Source organism: Tachysurus fulvidraco, chromosome 15 (genome assembly GCF_022655615.1).
Source record: "Tachysurus fulvidraco isolate hzauxx_2018 chromosome 15, HZAU_PFXX_2.0, whole genome shotgun sequence".
NCBI classification, from domain to species: domain Eukaryota; kingdom Metazoa; phylum Chordata; class Actinopteri; order Siluriformes; family Bagridae; genus Tachysurus; species Tachysurus fulvidraco.
The window spans coordinates 12,834,662-12,858,839 of record NC_062532.1 but is presented as its reverse complement, the minus strand read 5'-3'; the positions used below and the strand labels follow the sequence as shown (position 1 = coordinate 12,858,839).

Genomic DNA, 24,178 nt, shown 5'->3' with positions numbered 1-24,178 from the left:
ATCCGTAGTCAATCCTATGTGGGTGTTTATAACTGGTCTAATAGGGGTTAAAGGACAATAAAACAAAACAGCCAACATTATATCAAAACAATAAACAAACTGATCTACATTTCTTTAAGTAGCACGTGTTAATAAATGGTTAAAACATATTTATTTCACCCTAATAGACTTGAAAACTAACACAAAACACTAATTTACAGAACAGACTTCATTCTCAAAAGTAAAGCTACCAAACTACTTTACCTTATCTTTGGGGTGGTACTTTGAACTACACATTTTTATTTTATTTTTTTTTACCTTTAGTAGCTTATATATTTGTTACCTGGGAAAGTGCACATGGTGAACCGTTGATTCAAGAAGAGAGAGTCAAGAGTCAAGAAGCTTTTTATTGTCATTTCAACCATATGTAGCTGTTGAAATACACAGTCGAATGAGACAAGGTTTCTCCAGGAACATGGTGCTATATAGAACAAATACAGAGCTATAAGGACATAGAACAAACACAGAGATATAAGCACTTAAGGAAGTTAGTCCTAGATACATAAAGAGTATATGCAACCTGGTGCAAACAGTGCAGGACAAGACAAAAGACAAAATACAAGACATAACACACACACAAAAAAAAACAATACACAAAAACAGTACCGATTAGCATAAACACTGTATGTTCATCAATGTTACGTGTGCAGAAATACTGGAATGAACACATTAGTATTATAGCAGAAGTTATATGGGGTATTGTAAAGTATTGTGCAAAAAACAGCAATCGACTGAAATGTCAGACAACATATACAAAGAGCAAAAACAGTGTGCAAAACAGCATGTAAACAGTTTGATATGATGGTGCTGTAGACGTGGATGTAAATTGGGTGAGTGTGTATTTGGTGTGTGTATTTGGTGTGGGTATTTGGTGTGAGTCATTTGGAGATTAGCTTTAAGAATAACGTTTTTTAATGGCACCTTAGTAGTCCTGAATGTCTAATCATACTCTAATTATTTTTAATTAAAAGTATTAGAATACACAGCCTGCTAAAGGTTTAATATACCCTTGGTAGCGCCATGTCAACGTGTCAAAAAGACGTGTGTTATTCCCTTTAGCTGTGAAATTGTAGGCCTTCTCATGCGTTACGTACAATGTCGAGTGTATACAGTCAAATGGTGTGTATGAAAGCTATTAAAACAATGCCACTTTTATAGGCCTGTATTTCGGGGAACGCTGTTTTAAAGCAACATAGTGACAATATAAATTTAACTACATTACTGAACTGCACTAGAACAGGTCATTTTTAGAACCAGGTTTGTTCAGGTAGCCTAAAATGGCTGCAAAACATCTGAAGCATGACTAGGCAAAATATTTTCATCACGTGTGTCAGAATGCTATGAAAACATCTAATGTCCTGCGTCGGTGTGCTAACACGTGTATATTAATATATTATATGTCTATTTTAAAATGATGTAGGGGGAAGTGGAAGTGATAATTTATTTTTGTTGTTAAACTAGGCTATGTCTATGCAGCTAGTCTTTAACTAGGTCTGTATGCTTGCATTTAAGCAACGAAGTGTGTGCATGCATGTGTCGTGTTGAAGCAGCAGCAGAAAGATATTTAATCATGCAGTTGTGCGCAGCACCCCAGCTCTCTGCACTCGTGGGGTTTCGGTTAAGTCTCCCTCCTCTTCCTCCTCCTCCTCCTCCTTCCCCTAGCTCTGACGTCACGCGCCTGCCTGGCTATTGCGCGAACTATTTTCTGTAGCAACAGCAGTGAGTGTATTTCACCCGCTTACCGCTAACGAGCACCGAAATACGAGCAAGGGTCAGGGAGAGGGAGAGCGCGAGGGAGAGGGAGGGAGGGTTAGCGAAAGAATTCATCTGAGCCACAGTGGCTGTAAAACTCAAAATTACTGCTACAGCATCAACGGTTTAACGCCAATAGGGGGGACAATCGCGCTCTCGCTTCGTCCACCTCGGAGCGACAAATGGATCTACCTGCCGTCGGAGAGCACGTCTTCGCGGTGGAGGGCATCGAGAAGAAGCGCATACGGAAGGTAGGATATCTGGATTAGTGCAAAACACGACGATACTGTGCTATGTCCGCGAGTGTGTGTGTGTGTGTGTGTGTGTGTGTGTGTGTGTGTGTGTGTGTGTGTGTGTGTGTGTGTGTGTGTGTTTTCAACACAATTCTTTTGCAATCGCAGGGTAGAACCGAATATCTGGTGAAGTGGAGAGGATGGTCACCGAGGTAAGCGTGTATTTTTATATATCTGCGCTCACTGGCTCTGCGTTTTCTTTTATTTATTTATTTATTTATTTATTTATTTATTTATTTATTTATTTATTTATTTTTGAAAATGTGGAGTGCACTGTAGTGTAGTCACTCTCTGTCTGTCTGTGTGTGTGTGTGTGTGTGTGTGTGTGTGTGTGTGGCGCTCAGCGCGCGCGAGCTGCTAGGGTAGAGAGAGAGAGAGAGAGAGAGAGAGAGAGAGAGAGTGTGTGTGTGTGTGTGTGTGTGTGTGTGTGTGTGTGTGTGTGTGTGTGTGTGTGTGTTTCAAACGGAGCCACGGATTCCATCACTAATTTATGCGGGCTTAAAGAAGGGGGTAACCTTCTCACACGTTATCCGAGTTTAATGATTTCGGCAGCGGATCCGCTTTGGAACGAAGGTTTCGGGGACTTTAACGTGGCCCCCGTTTCGAACATGCTGAATATTCGCTTGTGAAAATATATTTGGTTGCATTATTCGTTGAGTAAGATTTATGAGGCACATTTTAAAAGCACACAACGAATATAACGTTATTTTCTTTTTCCATCGCTGCATTACAGCTTGGTTGATTAAATTATCGATTTTTACAGATACAACACATGGGAACCAGAGGAGAACATCCTCGACCCGCGTCTTCTAGTCGCCTTCCAAAACAGGTGAGACTGAAAGCCGGTTTAAGTGAACTTGAGCTCGTGTCCTTATATGGTCATGGGGGGCGGGGCGAGCTCAGACTGCAGCCTGTCTCAGGCCCTCGAGTAGAAGATTGATTGCAGCCCCTTCAGCGAGGCCTAACGACTACAAAGCCTCCCTTGATGCGCTCCGTGCTTAGCGTTTTCACATTGTTTATATACCAAACAGTCCTTCACTAATGCTATTCCAAGGCATGTGGAAAAGTCAAACAATGTAGAATAACACTTTTATGACAAAAGAGGAAGGGTGAAGACATGTTATTTGTTATCAGAAGGCAGTAGGGGAATGTAACATGGCACCCAAGAGAGAAACAGCTGTCATGCTAACAGATTAAAGATATGACAGATCTCGTCAAAATGACCTTTCAGAATAATATTAGAAAGTTCAGAGAGAATGAGAGTTAACAAAATGGGAAATATTATGTAAAAGAGAGCCTGTATACTCTTTATTTGCTGTCAATTATGGTATGTGGTTTGGAGCTTTCATAGCATTTCATAGCATAGCACTGTCATTTATATCATTTGATATCTACATGTGTAAAAATACTAACTTAGCTTGTTTTATTTCTCAAGTGAATGGAACGTCTTAGGGAGTCGTGAAAGGACAGAGGTCTTTGCAGAGTCTTGAATCTACACAGTGCATTAACCTATGTTGCCAAGTCCAAACATAGTTGCTCATGGCCGTAGGCTATTTTTATTTGTGCCATATATGACTGGTCAGAAAGAACGTCATATATATATATGTATCTTGTTTGTGTCAGTACTTATCTAAAATAGCCAGTGTTGTTTCTAAGAATATAAGCAGTAGTCTACAAGGTCAAAAATAATCAAACTGAATTATACAGTTGCAAAGAAAGCAAAGTAAGGCATTATATTTTATGCAGTTAAATGTTTGCCAGTCAATCTTTAAGGAAATTATTAGTCTTCTGAAGGAAGTAGATGGTACAGTGTCTCACAGCATGAATGTTTTTGGTTTCAGAGAGAGACAGGAGCAGCAAATGGGATATCGCAAAAGAGGACCTAAACCCAAACATCTTCTGATCCAGGTAAGAATTCACTACCTAAATTACATTTATTCAGAGAAATTAATTGTAGAACTGTTGCATTTTAAGTCATTAAGATAATGGTTCCAAGTCATTCATGTTAAGGATATACTTTTCTTGCTATCTGTCTGTGAACACCCTCTCAGTGTGGCTTTTTACTAATGTCCCGAGCTTCTGGAAGACAAATGATAGTGTCATAGATGCATAATGTATAGCTACTGTTGTGCAACTTACCTTAAAATGCCTGCCTGCTATTCTGTGCCTGCTATTCCACTGACTCAAACCTAGATATTTGTGGTAAAAAACTGTCATTCCAGATTCCATTTAATGGTTCCTCCCTTTATTCCAGTTACCTGCATTTGCACGGAGGTCCAGCATCCTTGCTGATCTCCAAGAGACATCAGTGGATGACGAGAACCAGTTCAAAGTGGATTCACTGCAGATGCCCCGGTCACAGCCTCAGCATTACCAACTCAACAGCAAAAAACATCACCAGTACCAGCCCAACAGCAAGGAGATCCCAACAGAAGCTCACACCAATGGCAAGAAGAAGCACTTCTATCAGCTAAACAGCAAGAAACACCATCATTACCAACCAGATCCTAAGATGTATGACCAGCAAACCACAAAGTCTAAAGAGGTTAAAGGGCATGACCCATCTATTAAAGGATGGAACCTCCCTCCAGCCTTGCAACAGAAATGGGTGCGTGACAAGGACACTGGAAGTTTGAATAAAGTGAAAGATCTGTCCATGGAGCATAAGCACCTGCTTATACCCGCTATCAAGGAAGACCAAACAGTAAAGACAACCTCAAAGGATCACTTGCACTCCAGTGGCATCAGCAGTAAGATGAAGATCATCAGGAACAAAAACAAAAATGGCCGAATTGTCATTGTCATGAGCAAGTACATGGATAATGGGGTCCAGACTTCCAAAGTGAAAAACAGAGATTCTCCTGGAACAGAGAAACCAAAACAAACTATAAATGAGTCTATAAATGGCAATGCAGCCAGTCTTGTAAAAGTTTCAGCAGGGGAGGAGAATGGTGAGTCTAATCACATAGGAGACAGTGCATGTGTTACCAGAGAATTTGTTCATAAAGTGCCCCCCAAAAAGTTTGAGCTTTCAAAAGCAAAACTGAACACTGAGGCAGGTCACAGAACAGAACAAGAGGTGAATAAGATCGGCGTATCATACAATCCTTCTCTGCAACAATCCAACAAAACTAGCTCTTCACCTATATTAGTTGTGGAAGATGTGCCATTGCAGAAGGACTCCGCCAATCACCACCTCATCACTCGTAAACGGAACTTGTCAGAACCTAACAAGGCTGCAAGTGATTGTAAGAAGTTTCTCGGCTCTAGAAGTATCAGTGCTCCCAATCCGGTGGTCCTTTCTCCTCAGAGGGAACCTATCGACCTGCACTGTTCTGGCCAAAACACCAGCAGTCTCTACAACTACAATATTACCGACAACATTCCCGATGAACCAATCGACTTAAGCTGTGGGAGGACTAGGCTACAAGCAGAAGCTCGAACAGAGTCCCATTTCATAGTGGATGACACATCTGAGACATCAGAAAAGTGTGAAGAACCAGTTAGCTATTTTAAGCCATTTTCAGGTAACATCATCATTACGGATGTCACCACAAACTGTCGGACTGTGACCTTTAAGGAGTATGTCTCCATTTAACAGCCTTCAATTTGATACACTGACGATTGCCGATGCTTATATGAATTTGTAGATGTGTAATTAATTATTAGAAGTCTGTACATATGTATCTATAATATTTCATGTATAGAAAGCAAATGTTTTTTCGCAGTGTAGATTTTTTTTATTTCATTTGGAATATGTTAAGGCCTGTACATGCACAGATTAAAATAGAGTGTTTTGAATGTTTAAAATGAGGCACATTCTGTACTCTGAAGAAATCAATATGGGAGACCATGCTGAGCTTAAGAAGTTGTTAAACCATCATGGAACAAGCACTTACTTGCTTTCAAGACCTTGTACACTAAATGAAAATGGCAGTTAAATAGATATGTGTGCTTTATGTTGAGCATTATTTATGTTGAGCATTATTTTATCTCTTTTCCATTGCAAACACATCGTTTTACAACATCACACTCTCCTTGCAAATGAGAACTGAGCTTATTCTAATGTCAAATGGATATTCAGGGTGTTTTCTTTTTAAATATTTGCTTTACTTTAAGCCACACTTGCATTGGTGCATAGTTTATTCTGTTGTGAGAGATACAGGTCTTTGCTGTGCAATGTTGAAATAGCCTCAATCAGACACAGCACCATTTGATCATTTGGTTTTCTTCACCTACCCAATGAATGATGTAAGCTGCACTTTGCCATCAGTTAAGATGCTTTGAAAAAGCCCTGAATGACACTGATCAAAAGGGTAGATATTATCTATCATACTGTGGTTGAATTTCATGCTGATGAACTTGTACATGTCTTTTTCCCTTCTTGAGATTCTACATATTGCATCATATTTAATTGCTGAAATTGTTTTTATTTTGATGCCATGTTTTTTTTAACTGCCTGTATTTTTGGTGTGACATACTAATAACGACGTATGACCAAACGATTTATTTTAGACAATTTGTAATCCGGTAGCACATAATATTGTAAAACTGCTGCTAAAGTGTTTTACTTAGTTGAAGTAATATGTTGTGGGAAAATGCAGACTATGCTGTAGTCAACATTAGTCTAAATTTGCCTTAAATGAGTAATAATAATGATAATAATAATAAAAAAAAAATAATAATACTGATAATAATAATAGACTATCAATATTTTACAAAGCTTATTGTAGTGAAACAATCATAGTCAGTACCATATCCAGGCAGCAAATGTATCAGCTTTTGACACATTTGATTGGACCTGACTGAACACTCGTGACTAGTTATGACAGACTTTTATCAGTGACACTGACAAAAATAAGTCGCTTTTAGATCAGATTAAACGGCTTGATTACTGGAAGCACAACAAATACAACAAAGCCAAAAACAGTACCATGAATTATTTGGTACGTTGTACATCTGTGATATTTTTAGAAAGGTGGTAGGTTCATTCAGACAGAGGTGTGGTTGATTTATTGTTTTATTTAGCAGTTTAGTTTTGCAGATCTTTAACTATGTGCCTGTGATAACTGCCAATGTGACAATAGAGGGAGTGTACTGCTATTTCATATGTATCAAAATGTTCATTTCAGAAACTGCCCTCTCATACATAACATACAGTTGCAATTATAAAAGAAAAAAAATTAACAAAACTCAATTTAATAAATCACATGATGTTTCAGAATGTGTGTGCTGTCTTTTGGGTTTTTTAAATAATAATAATAAAAAAGATCCTGTTAAATATGGGCTCATTTGATCATCCTAAAGTGTGATAATTTTTGTGTGTGATGTTTCAACAACCCTGGAGCATCACTTCAAGTATTCTGAGTTATTAGTAGCCCGGAGCTTGTCATTTCAGTGTTATTCACAGCATGCAGAGAGCTTATCTGTGAGTGCAGCACTGTTCAAAATAAGCACAATCTCACTATCCATGACAGGCGGCTTGAACAATAATTCTAATATCTTCTACCACTGACAACCCTCTCAATAATTAAAGCCATAGACCTAAAGCATGTAAAGAGATATATGGACCTAAAGGTACAGCAGTTTCTTAACAGAAACAGTATAAATAACAGAAACTAGTTCATGTGTGAACATCAAAATCCAGACATTTTTTTAGGACTATTTAGCAAAAGACTTTCATTGAGGTACTCTATTTATAGCAAGTCTGTAATGTGATATCCACCCACCTCACATAGTTCACTATAGTCCAAACATGAGTAATTAATGTGTCATTACTGCTTAATGTCTACCATATGTTCCACCACCTAACATACATGTGAATTTAGACACATTATGGTGAAACGTGACATCAAAATGGAAAACATGGAAAACATGTTATGAGATGGAAAACATGTTATGAGATGCAAGTGTGCATTAATCAGGTAACATTAAATGTTTTTATATATATATATATATATATATATATATATATATATATATATATATATATATATATATATATAGAGAGAGAGAGAGAGAGAGAGAGAGAGAGAGAGAGAGAGAGAGAGAGAGAGTAGTGCTTCATTTAGTTGCTTTAAACTGATTTTACTGGACAGAAATGAACTTGCTAGCTAAATTAATAAAGGTTGCCTGTTAAAAAGTAGAAGCCAAACACAAGCATAACATGACCGAGAGTAAATTGATGTCCTGTTCTTCATCTCAAGCAGAATTCTACACGATTAATCAATTCATTCAAGGGTCGGTATTAATTGAAGAGGCTGATTGAAGCTGACTAATGAGCTTTACACGAGTAGGATTGTGGAGGTGACACACCTCAAGTTACAAGCTCTGAGAAACGAAATGAGAAGTCTGAGTCCCAAGGCGCTTTTGTTTTAATTACCTCGAAATGAACACTTGCAAATAAGCCAGTAGGTGATTCGATTCGGAGAACCTATCACAGAACCTGTTAAGTGAATGAAAAAGAACCGCAAATTCTAGTTCATTTGGCCTGAAGCTAAAACGACATGTTTGATATTTATTTAAGGATATTTGCGGAAGCTTATTCGTGGATGTCGCTTGTTCAGATGAAATAGTCTTAAATACCTTAATTATTTTATTAGAATTGCTACTATAGTATTATATCTATTCCAGTTATTTATTCCTGTTTCAGCTTTGATGTGGTTTCGGCTCCTAGACCTCAGTATTGGTTGTTAAAAGGACGGGTTGTGTTCAGCTATTTCACTCCATTTCACTGAGTTCCGCTCCCCGTATATTACATTTCAGCCATTTTTCAGCTTCCTTGTCACTAATGCTTTGCCCAGAAACGTGCTGAGGCAGTGGAAAAGACGTGTAATGTTCACGTAGCTTCGTCGGCGAATTGATAATCAGAGCAACCATTTTTAAAGCGGCCGAAATGTTGGCGCAGCCAGAGAAAAGAAAATGGCTGTCCTCCTCCTCCTCATGCGCTTATACACATCACTGAACGTAGGTTGGATAAATAACGCGCCAGGCTGACGCTGCCGTATTGTGTGTGTGTGTGTGTGGGGGGGGGGGGGGGTGAACCTGGAATGACATTAAGCAGCTGTAGACCGCACTGACATGCCAAATATACAATAGACTATCGAACCATCGGAGAGGCGACACATTAATACACATAGACCACAGAGATCCTACACATCAAAGACGCATGTTTGCTTTGTATGCACTGCAATTAGCCCATAGATTACTCCAAGTCCCAGATAAAGCAATGACGCACAACATAATTAATTGCGCACGCGAATGTGTGGTGTTTTACTTTATAATTTGTGTCCATGATGACCGGTTCTGACACCCTTTTGTCATCCTGGCATCTTTACACCTCCACATATCTTTGCGGTTTTCCATAAACACACAACAATTCAGGGTGGTTTTTAAGTCACATTTTAGACGCACTCGGGTTTTGCGTAAAATAAGTTGATTTGATAGAACTGCATACCTAAAATAATAAATGATTTCCTACTAAACAGACCAGAAGGCAAAATGAATGGAGGAAGAAACAACATAAAATCCTGAGTTCAAACAGCAAACATAAGGTGGTGTACAGTAGGTAATGGTTTGACAGGTGAATCCTGTGGCAGCATGTTGGAAGTCACACAAAGCTCTAATGATATTGTCCATTATTTTAATCGTATTTGAAACATGTTTTTTTTCCCGAGGGCGGATCCACAGATTAATTAAAAGTCAGCCAATGATATTTTTACAGCTCGACTAGCAGCCACACGCCATTACAGCAGTGCAATCCGCTGCGCAAGCAAACAAGGGAGAATCTGTTCCGCATTAAACGCTGCGCGTATTAAAGATCAGATATTATAGTCATTTCTATATCTATATTATTTTGTGCATTTTCGCAACGCATCACATTTCCCCGAAATAACAGTGATTTTTATTTCAGCGTCTTTGTTCTGAACAGCTCTTTGTTTCTCAACCTCTTACCAGGTCATAGAGCTACAAAATCAATAACGCACACACGATACAAAATGTCTTACAAGCACCAGTTTATACAGCACTATGTTTTGTTCGCTCTCAATTTTTAGTCGTGAATTTTCCTCTTTTTTTTCGTTTTAAACTCATATACTTAATGCTTCAGGGCGGGTAATTTCATGTCAATGCTAGAATATGGATTCAAATGATTATTTGTATCGCACGTTATTAATTATTTGCGCTTTTCCTGTTGACTAGACTAGTATAAACTATGATAAACCCTTGATGCTTTACAGAAACTTATTTCCTTTGCATAGAAGCTCATTTGTTCCATTTTAATCCAGATTTTTTTGTTGTAATTCTAATGGGTTTTTACGTACAATTATTTCTAAAGTATGCCAATCCTAAACCCGTTTCATGCATTAACATCACATTTTAAGGACAATTTAAAAATATTAGTAAAGCGCTGTTAAAAAATCAAACAAACAAAAGAAACAAACAAAACAATAACGAGAACAAAACAAACACATTACTCGACACTTAAATATCTGTATTGTTGTGAGATAAAAAATATAGTTTTAGATTTATGTTTATTTGTTTGTAATTATTTGGAGTTCAATACTCGACACACAAATACTCAACACACAAATACTCAACAAACAAATACTCAACACACAAATACTCAACACACAAATACTCAACAAACAAATATTCAACACTCAAATACTCAACGCAATAGTATGAACTAAAGAACTATAAAACTATACTATACTCAACAATAGTATTGTTTCGATTATCACTAAGCTTAAAATCTTAAATGAGTAACAAAAATGTAATTTCTGTTAGCTTAATTACATTTCTTTCATTCGTCTAAGGGCAAATCGCAGAAACACAAAGGACGTTTACATGATTGATGTCGGTGTTAGAGTTTAAGACATTTTTTTTTCCGATTGAGAGAAAAGCGCTAATTAAATGCTAAAAAGGACTCAGAATTCTGTTGGTGAGCTAATAAACCATCACAGGTCAATCCTGCAACGCTGCTATCCCTAAATAACACCCAGTCATCGGATTGGTGAAACAAGCATTAAGATTTCATTGCTGTGTTAGGAAAACAATCATTACTAATCATCATCAATAATAATCAATTTTATTGCAAAGTATAGAATTTGTTAAATATATTGTTTGGGGCATATGTCTGGTCTTTCAGTTAAATGCATTAGAAAGGTCTTTTTTGTAACATTTAGCTTCAAGCCATTTTGCATTCTGAATAAATAAAATCATCCTAATCAAACAGTTTAGTTAACAATCCAAAATATGTTTGACATGAGACTTAATATGTAATTTAAGAACCTTTATATTAGTCGATCTCGGAGCATGAACAGAAGCAATATTTTATTTGTGTGTGCGTGTGTGCGTGTGTGTGTGTGTGCGTGCGTGTGTGTGCGTGTGTGTGTGTGTGTGTGTGAGAGAGAGAGAGAGAGAGAGAGAGAGAGAGAGAGAGAGAGAGAGAGAGAGCGTGTGTGTGTGTTAATTGTGTTACTCTGATTACTTGTAAAAATATTTACTCCTGCTTTGTTGCTGACAGTTCATGATAGCTTTCAGAAAATATATCTAATAAACCTGGGTATCATGCACTTAAGCATTAAAATTGCTGTTGTATTTTGTAAGTATAGTCTATCCTCACATGCCTCTACAAATAGATTCAGAATTTCTAATCTAAATTTCATGTTTAACATTTTTAATTAACATGACGTTCATGTTACGAACACAAAAAAACAATTTTATTTTACATTTTTAAAACATTGTGTTTGATCAAACAAATTCTACCAGCAGCTGGCAAAACTCAAAAAGCCTAATGGACAATGGTGTCTCATAGTTTATTTTGAACGAAACAGTCATCTATAATAAAACCCTTCCTCGCCTTCTCATGTCATTACACCTAAGAGATGATTTTAGAAAGGCAATGGCGTAAAGGCGGAAAAATGAACTACTACATGAAATTTAAAGTTTTACCTATGTTAGTACTTAAAGTGTTCTGACATTCATTTATTCATTCATTCATTCATTCATTTTCTACCGCTTATCCGAACTTCTCGGGTCACGGGGAGCCTGTGCCTATCTCAGGCGTCATCGGGCATCAAGGCAGGATACACCCTGGACGGAGTGCCAACCCATCGCAGGGCAGTGTTCTGACATTATATTTGTCAAATAACTGATTCATTAATAACTGTAATTTTAGTACATTTATTAAATTCTTATATACGGGATATAGCAGTGCATTCATGTAGCCAAAATTAAATAAGACCTGAAACAATATTTACTTTCTTTAAAAAAAAAAAAATAATTGTATATGTATGTATTTACATTTAGATCGAAATATAAATAGGTCTGCCCCACTTAAGACACAATAATTTCTTATTCTTTCTTTTCTTTTTTAAACTAAAATCGGGCCTCGTAAGCAACAAGCAATTCTGTTTTCCCTCTCAGTGTCTTCTAAAGCTTTCAAAAATAAAATAAAAAAGCAATTTACAGCAAATTATATTAACTTAATTGATAATCCATAATAATAATAATAATAATAATAATAATAATAATAATAATAATAATAATAATAATAATAATAATAATAATAGATTAATTTGAGACCCGATGAGAATGAATGTTATTTATTTGAACGCTTTTCTATATTTATTCTCTTCATACGCTCATGTTATAACCTATAATTAACATCAGTTATACAACAGAAATGTAAAATAATTACAGGTTAATTTGCCAATGACTAATAAATATGGCAAACTCTGATTACACACACACACACACACACACACACACACACACACACACACACACACACACACACACACACACACATATATATATATATATTATTGTTATTGCTATGCTGATTATTATTATGATTATTATTAGTAGTAGTGTTATTTATTATTATTATTATTATTATTATTATTATTATTATTATTATTATTATTATTATTTAACGTTATCTGCGCATTACTCTGGACCCGTGATTTCATTACAGTCTAAGATCGAGATTTATGCTAAGTGGGATTTTAAAATAATCAGTAGCTCTTCCAATGTCAAATAAATTGAGAAATCATTGAGACTGAAAGCCCGATATAACGAGGCAACATATTACAGCGAGATCAACGATGGTTTCTGTTTATTTCTAATGCGTTATGGGCCTAGTAAAATCTAGGCTTATGTCTCTTTGTTCAAATATAACCGAAAGAAAATGAATTTGGTAAAATACAAATAAAATAAAAAATAAATGCCTGTAGCTTTTATGAGCATAATGTGTAAAATTTAGGCTAATGATATGCATGAGGTCAGAATAAAAGGACGGCCACATACAGGGACATCTATTTCTATAAACCATCAGACATTGTAAACAAACATTGTGAACAATTTCACTGTTACCAATTAAACAATATAACGAAGTTATATCATAGGATTAGCGACATGAGCAGTGACTGTTTAACCTGCTTGTTTACTCACTGCAGGTCAGATTGAACAACAAACAGTGTAATGGGCCTAAACCAGGACTGAACACGACTTTTTTGCCTGTTTTTCTTACTAGCTTTCCATTTTTTCTAGCGACTGAAATCAAACTTCCCCCTATAAGCATATTTAAAAACGTGAACGACAGCCAAATTTCCATCGAGCTGCGTTCAACCTCAAGCTCTATTTATTTTATGGTTCGTCACTTCCTCGAAAAGACAGCGTGGCTCCTCCCCTCCCTTAGCAACTACATTCGCTTAGCAACAACTCGACCAATAGACTCTACCAAATACGGTCCCACCGACTCCGGTCCCATGGCAACAATTTAGAACGTGATGACGTCTTTGCCAGCGAGTATTATGGGCTGTCCGTGATTACACTGGCCGAGGTTGTAGCGGAGGAAAAAAACCGTGGGGTAGAAGTAAACATGGAGCTCTCCGCTGTCGGGGAGAGGGTTTTCGCGGCCGAATCCATCATCAAGCGGCGCATAAGAAGAGTATGTGTATAACTTTTGCCTTTTGCTTTATTGTTTTCGCTTTTTGTGCAACGAAGGATTGAGATTCGTTTGTGTCTTGAAGCTTTGGCAAGTTGAAGGCTAGCTAGCTAGCGAGCCTAGCATGCTAATTGATTGGCCGTGTTTTAGCTGTCATGCGTTCTCTTGCAGGGGCGGATGGAGTATCTGGTGAAATGGAAAGGCTGGTCTCAGAAGTGAGTAACACAAACCCTGTGTGTCATGGAGGCGAACGCCTGCGCTGGTATTTCTCTAGTCTGCTAACGCTAAAGTTAGAGACTGCTACCGAGCTGAATGCTAGCAGTTAAGAAAACGAAACAGTGCGTAACGGGCTTCGGTACTCGGTGCTAAACGTTAGCTGACGTTATATGGCCAACTGTGGGGTTAGTTAGCATAGTCGCTAATTCGCGGAACTCGGAGCTGATTCGGTTGCTGTTGTATTCCGAGATAACTGAAGCAGATAACTCACTGTTCGTTTAAACAGTGCTTAGATTGTCCGTATATTTATTATTTTATTTGCCATGATTGTATTGACTTAATATTTCGTCACAGGTACAGCACCTGGGAGCCAGAGGAAAATATTTTGGACGAGCGTCTGTTCGCTGCTTTCGAGGAGAGGTTATTGCACTAATCTTTAGCATTTCCTCAGTCCAATTCTAAATATTATTTGCCGCATAACTAACAACAGCCACTGATTGGTTTTCCTTATAGAGAGCGTGAAAGAGAATTATATGGGCCGAAAAAGAGAGGACCCAAACCAGAAACTTTCTTACTGAAGGTGAGCGTGCAGCTTGTGTTAAAGCACAACGCATACACTCACATTAACTACATGTTTTTAACCATCCATTAATTATTCGTTGTATGACATTAGCTTGTTAAGTGTTAAAGTTTAAAATATGTCCATTTTGGCCATGCTAAGCTCTGGGTAGGACTTTTTTACTATTCATAATTTTTTTACTAGAACCAGTTTGTCTGCCTGTTTGAGATCATCAGCATTGATTGGATTTATGCATTGTGCATTATGATCTTTTTTTTAATAATTACAGGCAAAGGCTAAAGCAAAAGCCAAAAGTGACGATTTCCGAAGGGAAATGTCAAGAGAGATTAGAGTTTCATTCCCCGTTGCAGAACCAGTTGTAACACCTCGAGCTCGAGAAGGGCTAAGAACAGTTGTACCTACTATCTTCCCCCCAAGTGCTGTCAACAGAGGAGAAAGTGTTCGTGTTCGATCACCAGAGCCAGAGAGAAGATCTCGACCTCCTGTATCTCCAACACATACTCTTATCGACTCGGTTAACACACCAAAAAAGAGAGGACCAAAACCAAAGTTGCGGTTTCCTGTTAGCACCCCTAGCAGCAGCTGTTCACCCACTGAACCTGTTAAGAGAAGGGCAGATGAACATTTATCATTTAGTTCAGCTAAAATTTCCAGGCCTGTTCATCATTCAGGAGAAACATCCAACTGCAGTGTTATCCAGTTAACTCAGAGGTTTCAAGCAGAAAGCAGTAAGCCTCCTAAACAGCTTGGGTGCGGATCGAGTAGCAGTGTGGCTCTTGGAGGCACTCTGCGAAAAACAGCTCATGATATTTTGGGACACGGCACAAAGCATTTTTCAAGTGGCCCGTCAGATCCACACACCAAGAGAAAACATCTTTCCAAGAACAGTTTCTTTCAGCCTGATGACCTGCCCATTGATCACTTATCTCCAGAATACCCTGTACAACAGAATCTTGGAGATGAAGATGAAGAATCCTGGATCCCGTGCCTAAAGAACATGGAGAAAATTGTTGTGACAGATGTGACAAGCAATGCACTGACTGTAACGATTAAGGAGAGCTCAACAGACCATGGCTTCTTCAAAGAACAAAGATGACTTGTGTGTTTCTTGGCCAAATGATGTAAATACCTATAAAATATTATCTATCCAGTAACAATCCATGTTTCTATAATTTCTAGACTAACTGTACAGCACGTCTTTGAATCATGTAAATATGTAACAGAAATAGTCTGCATATACATTTTCATTCATATTTTCTATGAAAATGAAGTTTATTTTTTTACTTCCCAAGGTATCTGTAATGTCCAGAGATTAGTTTGTTTGGGTTAGCCTTCGTCAGCTGTAGTGCGAGTGAGCGCACAGTGACGAATAAACGCAATGCAGTGACTACGTACGAAACGCGTACTAACGTACTAAATAGTAATAGCACCGTGCGGCACGTGCCAACGTGCTTATTTACTGCTTGGTACGCTAGTATGTTTTTCGAGAGTATATACGCTAGGCCTTTTTCAACGCACGGCACCTTTTATCCAGGGGGAACCAGTAAGTTCCTTCTGTATCTCTCATTTATTGTATTGTGTGACTAGTTTGTGTATATTTGAAGGTCTAGCATTGTCGTGTATCAAAGCACAAAGTAAATATGAATATAAATGCTGATCAAACCATGGAAAGTGTCTGAATGTTGCCTGTAGTCGGAGCCTATAGATGAACACACAACACATGACGACAAACACACCATGACAAAAAACATATATATATTCATACGCACAGTGAGCTCTATGTAATTTCAACAAAATAGTGAATATTGCGGAAATAATAATAGTTCCTGATTAGATTTTGTAAAATTGGAACTGTTTTAAGATATCCAAAAAAAAAAAAAAAAAATCTATTTTACCTTTATACACCTTTAAAAAAATTTTGCTATCACAGTCTTGGTTTGAAGTGCAACAAGCTAATATATGTATGTAATATATTAGATGATTTAAAAAAAAAAAATCCCTGTAGTCACTGACAGTGTCTCCATTACTCATTACATTTTCGTATTTTCCGCCTGAACACACACAAAAACCTTGCTGTGTTTCCGCCTAAACACGCGTCATGATCACGTTACAGTTTAATAGCCTTATTGAGAATACTGACTTTTCTTCAACTGTGTACAAAAACGACAAAATAGAGATTTGCGCGAATTTATTGAGTTTACGAGGAACTTTAAACGTGTTTTTTTATCCTTTAAAAATGAAAACTTGGGTTTTCTAGTCGTGTCTCAGTATGGAGGACATATCTGTTATTAGAGAAAACGTGTAATGTTTCTGTAAGTTCAGCCCCCGCTGCGTGTTTCTCCCTTTCCCCCTTCACACGTTTTGTTTAAGTGTCGGATTGATCGATGCGTTCCTGAAAGTTCCGGTTTAAAAAATACGGATTATCGGTTTCACCGTATTTAATAAAAATTTACAACGTTGTCTGCCTTACATAGCTTTAAAATACACCGTGCAAATGTAACGATAATGAATAATGAAATAAAGCAGACATTGCTGTGTGTTTAGCCGAACACACACTGATCAATAGTTTTCCCAGGCGAGTAAAAAAAATAAAATATATCGTTTTGTTGCCGAAGGTTTATTGTAAGACTTCAGCTTTAATGATCCATTTTACTATTTCTGAGAGCTGATTTTTACAAGCTAGGCTGAAAAAAAAAGAAAGAAAAAGAAACCGCTTTATAGTAATAATAATAATAATAATAATAATAATAATAATAATAATAATAATAATAATAATAATAACATTAATATAATGATAATAATAATAATAATAATAATAATAATAATAATAATAATAATAATCACAGTAAGCCAGAGAGATAATTTGCCTGAAACGATGAATTGTCAAATTCTCATAAAATAGACTATAAAATCTATGGAGCCTTATAACAGAGCATAACTACGTCATGATAAAGCCTGAAATATTCTCACAGCATAAGTGATAAAGGCAAAGCTTTCCATATTTCTAAAGTAAAATATTTTTCTCTGATATTTAGGCTTGAAAGCTTTAAAATGGGTTTAGTACACAGCAGTAAGTTTAAACGTGAATTATAGAGTCAATAAAGATTAAGGTACAGAATTACAGCTTAAATACCATTTATGTAGTTTAATTCTTAGATCGGTTATGGTGCATTATATCTGCCCAGTTAAAGGATACATAAGGCAAGAGCAGAGAAAAAGAGAAAGAACAGGCAATAAAAATGAATGAATGCCAAATTGGATCGAAAGCAAATTGACATATAAATCTGTGCAGTTTGTCTCCCCAGTGTTTCAAGTCTCTTCAAATTCGAACAACCTTGAATAGGAAAGCCCAGGGAATATCCAATGATTAAGATCATTTGAACATGTTGGCCACAGACCGGTCCGAATCTAATTCTGTCCTTAATCCCAATTTAATTCCTGCTCCAAAATGAGTTTTCAAAACCGCGCAAATCCACAAGATGTCGCCATGAACTCACTTCGAATACACAGAAATAATCCCATTGCTGATTTAACCATTTTATTACCACCTGAAGTATACATGAACTCCATTTGGACACAGATGGGTTAGAAACCGAAGGGGTTTCGGCAAAACGTGCCCTTTCCACTAATTTCCGTATACGCACAGCTTTTTTTTAATTTATTTTGGAGCTAGTAAATATATAATATGCGTAAAAGGACATTTATAACCTATATATCACGTTGCTTACATTTAAACAGACTCGTTAGTCACGTGTCTTGGTGAATAAACGGTGCATCCTATGCTTCGGTATAAGTTTCCCCTTCTGTTTTTAGCCAGATCTCATCGGTTAGTTATACAAATGTGTGTCCAGGCCTATGTTTAATCTGTGTCTCTGGCTCAGCCATTAAGGTCGTCTCATATGTCATCTCATTTATTTTAGCTCAGATATCTGAGTGCTGACGTGCTATTAAAATAGTGCCTGAATCAATCATTGGCTAAATTATGATCTCTGCTTTGATGAATTCTAGCACAACATCAGAAAACTTCCTAAGCAAGTTCTTATATTAAATCTTATATTAAATCTTATATCAAATATAATATTTTATTATGATAGTCAATTGGTATATATATATATATATATATATATATATATATATATATATATATATATATATATATATAGTGTGTGTGTGTGTGTGTGTGTGTGTGTGTGTGTGTGTGTGTGTGTGTGTGTGTGTCTGTCTGTCTGTCTGTCTGTCTGCCTAATGAGCCGAGAGGAGCAGTGTGTTAACTTAATAAATGTCAGTGCCTGAGGGTGGAGTCGACCTATTCACCCTCTCCTAGGGGACAAAGGCTCTAAATCCGCCCCGTCTGAATTGTTCACCTCACAAACCAGTGCACCACATCCCGGGGATCTGCAGAATACCGATGCTGTACAGGACAATGTTTCACCACACTTGCCGACTTTCCAACTTTCATTTGGTCTGATGTCACCGAGAGGAATCAGGTTACTCCAGTACTTACACACTTTGTGTATTCTTACGTCCTGTACTGCAGATGTGTGCAACTGGAGAGGAAGGTAAGAATATAAACGTGGTTTATTGACACACTTTTAATGTTATTATATTTTGAAATGAGTTATTTATAAAGTGCCTGGATAATAGATACTATTAACTACCTCCATCAATCCCACAGCCAGACATGACTATATATTTAATTTTATATATATATATATATATATATATATATATATATATATATATATATATATATATATATATATATGTTTGTTTCTTTATTTATTTATTAGTATTTATGTTTAATCGTCAAGTTGTACTTTTGTGTGAAACAGCCTATAAAATAGTAAAATAGCCTACTATAAAATAACAACCAATTCGATATGTTAAAGTTTGTTTGTTTGTTTGTTTGTTTGTTTGTTTGTACCCAGTGGTCTGGTGGACTCACCTCTTTCTGGGTCGGTGCAGCAGGTGCGGCTTCGCTGTGCTGCAGGTTCGGTCACGTGGTTTTCCCCGCGCTTCGCTCTGCGGGTCGTGCTGCAGCCAAACGTGTGGAGCTCGCGCCATGCGGCTGTGTGCGTTAAAGCACTGCGGGGTTTCCACGGTGCCGCGGTGTACGTGGAGCGGGCTGCAGGCTTAGACCTCCTGCTGCAGGACGAAGAGTCTCCGGAGCAGGTGCGTTGCTTTCGTGCGCATAAAGCTCAGAGCGTCGCCATCTTTCTTCAGGCCAACCCGCAGGGTCACGCAGGTCCGAGTATTGTCGGGTTCCGATACGAGCTGCTGCGCGAAGATAGCAGCTCTACCGAGGATCAAACAAGCAAAATAAAAGGTAAAACTCAGTTTATATAAAAAAAAATCTTATGCATTAAGGATAAGCAATTAATGATGCTTATTGATGATGAATAAGTCTGATCATTCTGAAGTTGTCACATCAAACATTAGAATGGAGAAAAATGTGATCTCCGTAATTTTTGCTGATTGCATTGATTTTCCAAATGGGCTGGATGAAGTATTTCAGAAACTACTGATCTCCTGAAGTTTTTTTTTTTTTTACACAAAACAGCTTATAGGGTTTACACCTAAGATAATGTGGAAAAATAATGTCTAGTGAGAGACAGTTCTGTAAGCCAAAACACCTTCATAATCAGAGGTGAGGGCAGAACACAACATCTGAACCAATGTTGTGTCAGTCAGCTGTATGGTCTGGTCCTTATCAGCAATCAGGTCTGTGCTGAACTCAGAGGTTACGATGGCCCATTAGTTACTCAGGAGCTCTCGGTTGCACTATTATATACTGTTGTAGAAAGAACATTATTTACATTTTCACTATTTACTATATAGTGTCACTCAAATGAGGACAAGGTTCCCTTCTGAGTTTGGTTCCTTCCTCATATCATCTCAGGGAGTTTTTCCTTGCCGCCGTCACCTCCGGCTTGCTTGTTAGGGATAGGGATAGATGCATAGTATTTTAAGTTTTAAGTTAATCTTTTTTTAAATTAAATTTAAACTTTAATTGTGTATATTCACTTATGTATTTTTATTCTTATTTCTTCTTCTTCTTCTTCTTCTTCTTCTTCTTCTTCTTCTTCTTCTTATTATTATTATTATTATTATTATTATTATTATTATTATTATATATTTATTTCTTTTTCTCTCTCTTCTGTTCCCATACTTCTGTAAAGCTGCTTTGAGACAATAGGAAATTGTAAAAAAAAACGCTATACAAATAAATTTAATTGAATTGAATTGAATGGCCAGACATGGTTGAGCTGACAGAAAGTGTATGATCATTTCAATAAGCATGCTTTACATCTGTGGTGAGCAGAAATACATCTCAGACACACAACACATTTAACCTTGAGGTCAATGCGTTACAACAGCAGAAAGTCAGGTTCCACTCCTTTCAGCCTTATTATTAAATCAGAGGTTTCCCAAACCTGGAAAGTTGAATATTTGAAAAGTGTCACATGGTGCAGATGTCAGCTAATACCACTCTGTTCATTCTCTGCTCATTGACCTTTCTTTCAGAAAGTATGTTTTAAAGCCCAAATCACTGAGAGAATATCCTAGATCGTCGGTTTCTTATACTCTCATACCAGCAACCATTCCACAGTCCAAATTCCTGAATTTTTTCTCCTTTCTATTGTTTGTTGTGAACATTAACTGAAGCTTGCGTTCATTATGTTTATCACTCGTATCTGGAGGACTTTATTCAGTTGAAGTAATTGAGTTATAAATAGTTTGGTGTGTTTCAAACACTACATAACATTTAATAAGTAACATTTTAAGGCTGTTCCTTCTCCTGCCACTTAAATGTAAATGAAAAGCACATGCTATCTGTAGCAGTTGTATATGTTATTTTTCTTATTAGTGATTTTTAAATACCTTTGGCACTGACAAAAAAATCAAGGCAGACGCCTCAACCTGAATTGATGGAAAGATGGTGAATGCTTTTTAAATTCCACAGATACTAAGTCATTGTGTGTCTATATGAGGGTGTGTTATTCATGTCAAAATCTAATTCAGGTGGTGGTGTTTGCTTGACTACTCTCAACTCTCACAACTCTGACAAAGAAGAATTCACATTTCGGCCACACACTTGCTTGGTGAGGGATTGCTCAGTAGTCTATACAATAAGAGGATCAGACAAAAGGCAAATTGCTGCCCTCACACACAGACAAGGATTGACTTTTGTGATTATATACCACATGCCTAACATTCCTAAAGGGTTTTTGTATTCCTCTCTTGCAGATGCAGAGTATTGTCTAATAGAATGTCGTAGTGAAAATTTAATTAGATCGCTCTCTCTCTCTCTCTCTCTCTCTCTCTCTCTCTCTCTCTCTCTCTCTCTCTCTCTCTAACACACACACACATATACGCACGCACGCACACACACACACACACAGACACACACACCGTGGCTGATCTTGACAAAGTATGTTTTGTTCTACTTTATGATGCTGTCTGATGCTGTCTTCCCTAGTTTGTATCAAATAAGTGACCTTTCTGTGTGCATTCACAGCAGCCTGTCGGCCGTGCAATGATTCCGAGATACTGAAAGCCATCTGCAGCAGTGACTTTGGTAAGTTTGTTTATTTTAGCTAATCTAACCTGTCATTTCTAGTCTGGATATCAGTTTTGTTTGGTAATATATTGTGAATTTTCTAATCTAAATCAATAATATAACAATATGCACATTTCCCAGAGATAAATTAGATACTGTGAATGTTTATTTGAAAGTTCCTGTATGTTTAGTAATAAAGTGTATTTTTGCAAACCACTAATAATACATTTACATTTACATTATACAGCATTTAGCAGACACCCTTATTCAGAGTGACTTACATTTTTATAATAGGATTATAAAACCACATACAAATAAAACATTTTGAATTGGTCTCATATATCAGAGTAGTCAGTCTCTGTCTTGGATGTGAAGGTTAATTTATTCCATGAATGGCTACATGCAGGGCAAGGCCCTGATTTGTTCCTAGTGAGTGGGTCCTGGCAGATGTGAGGGCTCTGCAATACACCACAGGAGGCACATGGCTTTAAGGCCTGCAACAGAGCAAAAGCAGTGGCTCCTTTGAACTCACGCCTTGTATAGCCTGACCCTTGAACCCTAATCTCACAAATTGCCATTGGACACTTTTTAATGATAGAGAACGAGCTGCCTAATGAAAGTGTAACTGCTGATGTGTATTGGGTTTGCCTCATGGAGTGCGTGTTTAGAAGGCACTTTAAGGAAAGAGTTTGATTTATTTAAAAGAAAAAAGAAATAAGCAAAGGTTACATTTGTAATGCAGTCTAATATCTATATTGAGAGATGACTTGTTATTTGTTTAAGTATAGCTCTTTGTGCAAAAATAACATTTTCACACCCGTTTACTTTTTCTATTCAACCAGTGGTCCATGGCTTGATAAGGAACGTAACCCATGATTTGGAGAGGCAGACCTCTGTGGTAGAAGTACAGAAAGGCAGGGTGTATCGCCAACGGAGTGGAGTCTTTGGGAGAGAGCCAAACCACTCAGGCTCTTGGCATGGGTACATTCATACACTTCTGAAGTGCGGCGTTAAAGCAGGAGCTGGTCAGTTTCTTTTCACCGGAGCTGAACTCTTTGGGGAGGCTTGGCTTGGCTGTGCTCCTCGATTTAAAGACTTCCAGATCCTCTATCATTCAGCCAAGAGGGCGCATCTTATGCCATGTGATTTTTCCTTAGACTGAGGAGAAGTTCTTGAAAGATTTTCTGTAATAGTGATTTAGTTAATGTTAAGGCCATTTGAGGAGAAATTGCCACTTGAAGCAGACCAAAGGCATGACATGATAGATCAGTTTTTGCTCTTTTCCAATTCTTTAAAGCAAAGCTTATTTTTTGTGTTAAAGCAAGAGCTTTGTTACTCAGACGTTCTTTATGTGACCCCATTCACTAACCTTTTCAAAGAGCTATTCAAAGTTTAAACAGAATACCATCACTGCCAACTGTGGTACATCATTTAAAATGTCTTGGTGTGGGGGTTCATCTCTCTGTGTGTGCATACCTAAATGTTTCTGAGATAATATTTAACATATTGTGTTAATATGCAGATGTTTTTTGCCAGTTTTGCAGGTTGGCAAGAATATGTAGGCTTTACCTATTTCCAATGACATTACTGAATATATCTATTCCATTATTATGGTTGTAAACAGGGTATAAATGTGTTCTAAAATGTGTTATCATTGAACATGGAGATTGGAGATTTGTGAATATTTGTGTATTTTTTTTTGTAATTATTTGTAATACAGTTGTTGTTTATATTGTTCATTACTTGGAAAATCGAATCTGAATAAAAGCACTACTTTATGTTAA

At 37.2% G+C, this 24,178-nt stretch overlaps 3 protein-coding genes across 5 annotated transcripts; all 3 read left to right on the top strand.

The window, feature by feature from the left end:
• Positions 1 to 1,385: 1,385 nt before the first annotated feature.
• Positions 1,386 to 7,308, top strand: cbx4 (chromobox homolog 4 (Pc class homolog, Drosophila)). 2 transcript variants are annotated; one of them, XM_027141672.2, is made up of 5 exons: positions 1,386 to 2,042; positions 2,193 to 2,236; positions 2,848 to 2,913; positions 3,926 to 3,992; positions 4,339 to 7,308. In XM_027141672.2, the coding sequence occupies exons 1-5, from the start codon at positions 1,974 to 1,976 to the stop codon at positions 5,680 to 5,682; spliced, it is 1,590 nt and encodes a 529-aa protein (XP_026997473.1). In that variant the 5' UTR covers positions 1,386 to 1,973; the 3' UTR covers positions 5,683 to 7,308. The 2 variants fall into 2 exon arrangements, with proteins under 2 accessions (XP_026997473.1, XP_047657111.1); XM_047801155.1 differs by lacking the exon at positions 2,193 to 2,236.
• A 6,539-nt stretch (positions 7,309 to 13,847) lies between these two features.
• On the top strand, positions 13,848 to 16,498 carry cbx8a (chromobox homolog 8a (Pc class homolog, Drosophila)). The gene is made up of 5 exons (XM_027141764.2): positions 13,848 to 14,040; positions 14,209 to 14,252; positions 14,608 to 14,673; positions 14,767 to 14,833; positions 15,102 to 16,498. Exons 1-5 carry the CDS (start codon positions 13,972 to 13,974, stop codon positions 15,927 to 15,929), a joined length of 1,074 nt encoding a protein of 357 aa, XP_026997565.1. The 5' UTR covers positions 13,848 to 13,971; the 3' UTR covers positions 15,930 to 16,498.
• A 2,559-nt stretch (positions 16,499 to 19,057) lies between these two features.
• On the top strand, positions 19,058 to 24,178 carry LOC113639485 (meteorin-like protein). Of its 2 annotated transcripts, none has more exons than XM_047800479.1 (4): positions 19,058 to 19,392; positions 19,762 to 20,159; positions 22,356 to 22,412; positions 23,237 to 24,178. In XM_047800479.1, the coding sequence occupies exons 1-4, from the start codon at positions 19,301 to 19,303 to the stop codon at positions 23,554 to 23,556; spliced, it is 867 nt and encodes a 288-aa protein (XP_047656435.1). In that variant the 5' UTR covers positions 19,058 to 19,300; the 3' UTR covers positions 23,557 to 24,178. The 2 variants fall into 2 exon arrangements, with proteins under 2 accessions (XP_047656435.1, XP_026997139.1); XM_027141338.2 differs by having other exon boundaries at positions 19,060 to 19,392; positions 22,353 to 22,412.

Excerpts from the sequence above, each read along its gene's own strand:
- cbx4 (XM_027141672.2), top strand. The coding sequence starts at position 1,974 with ATGGATCTACCTGCCGTCGGAGAGCACGTCTTCGCGGTGGAGGGCATC. Across the intron at positions 2,043-2,192 it reads AGAAGAAGCGCATACGGAAG|GGTAGAACCGAATATCTGGT; the intron begins GTAGGATATCTG and ends TTGCAATCGCAG. Across the intron at positions 2,914-3,925 it reads CTAGTCGCCTTCCAAAACAG|AGAGAGACAGGAGCAGCAAA; the intron begins GTGAGACTGAAA and ends TTTTGGTTTCAG.
- cbx8a (XM_027141764.2), top strand. The coding sequence starts at position 13,972 with ATGGAGCTCTCCGCTGTCGGGGAGAGGGTTTTCGCGGCCGAATCCATC. Across the intron at positions 14,041-14,208 it reads TCAAGCGGCGCATAAGAAGA|GGGCGGATGGAGTATCTGGT; the intron begins GTATGTGTATAA and ends GTTCTCTTGCAG. Across the intron at positions 14,674-14,766 it reads TTCGCTGCTTTCGAGGAGAG|AGAGCGTGAAAGAGAATTAT; the intron begins GTTATTGCACTA and ends TTTTCCTTATAG.
- LOC113639485 (XM_027141338.2), top strand. The coding sequence starts at position 19,301 with ATGTCACCGAGAGGAATCAGGTTACTCCAGTACTTACACACTTTGTGT. Across the intron at positions 19,393-19,761 it reads GTGTGCAACTGGAGAGGAAG|TGGTCTGGTGGACTCACCTC; the intron begins GTAAGAATATAA and ends GTTTGTACCCAG. Across the intron at positions 22,413-23,236 it reads CATCTGCAGCAGTGACTTTG|TGGTCCATGGCTTGATAAGG; the intron begins GTAAGTTTGTTT and ends CTATTCAACCAG.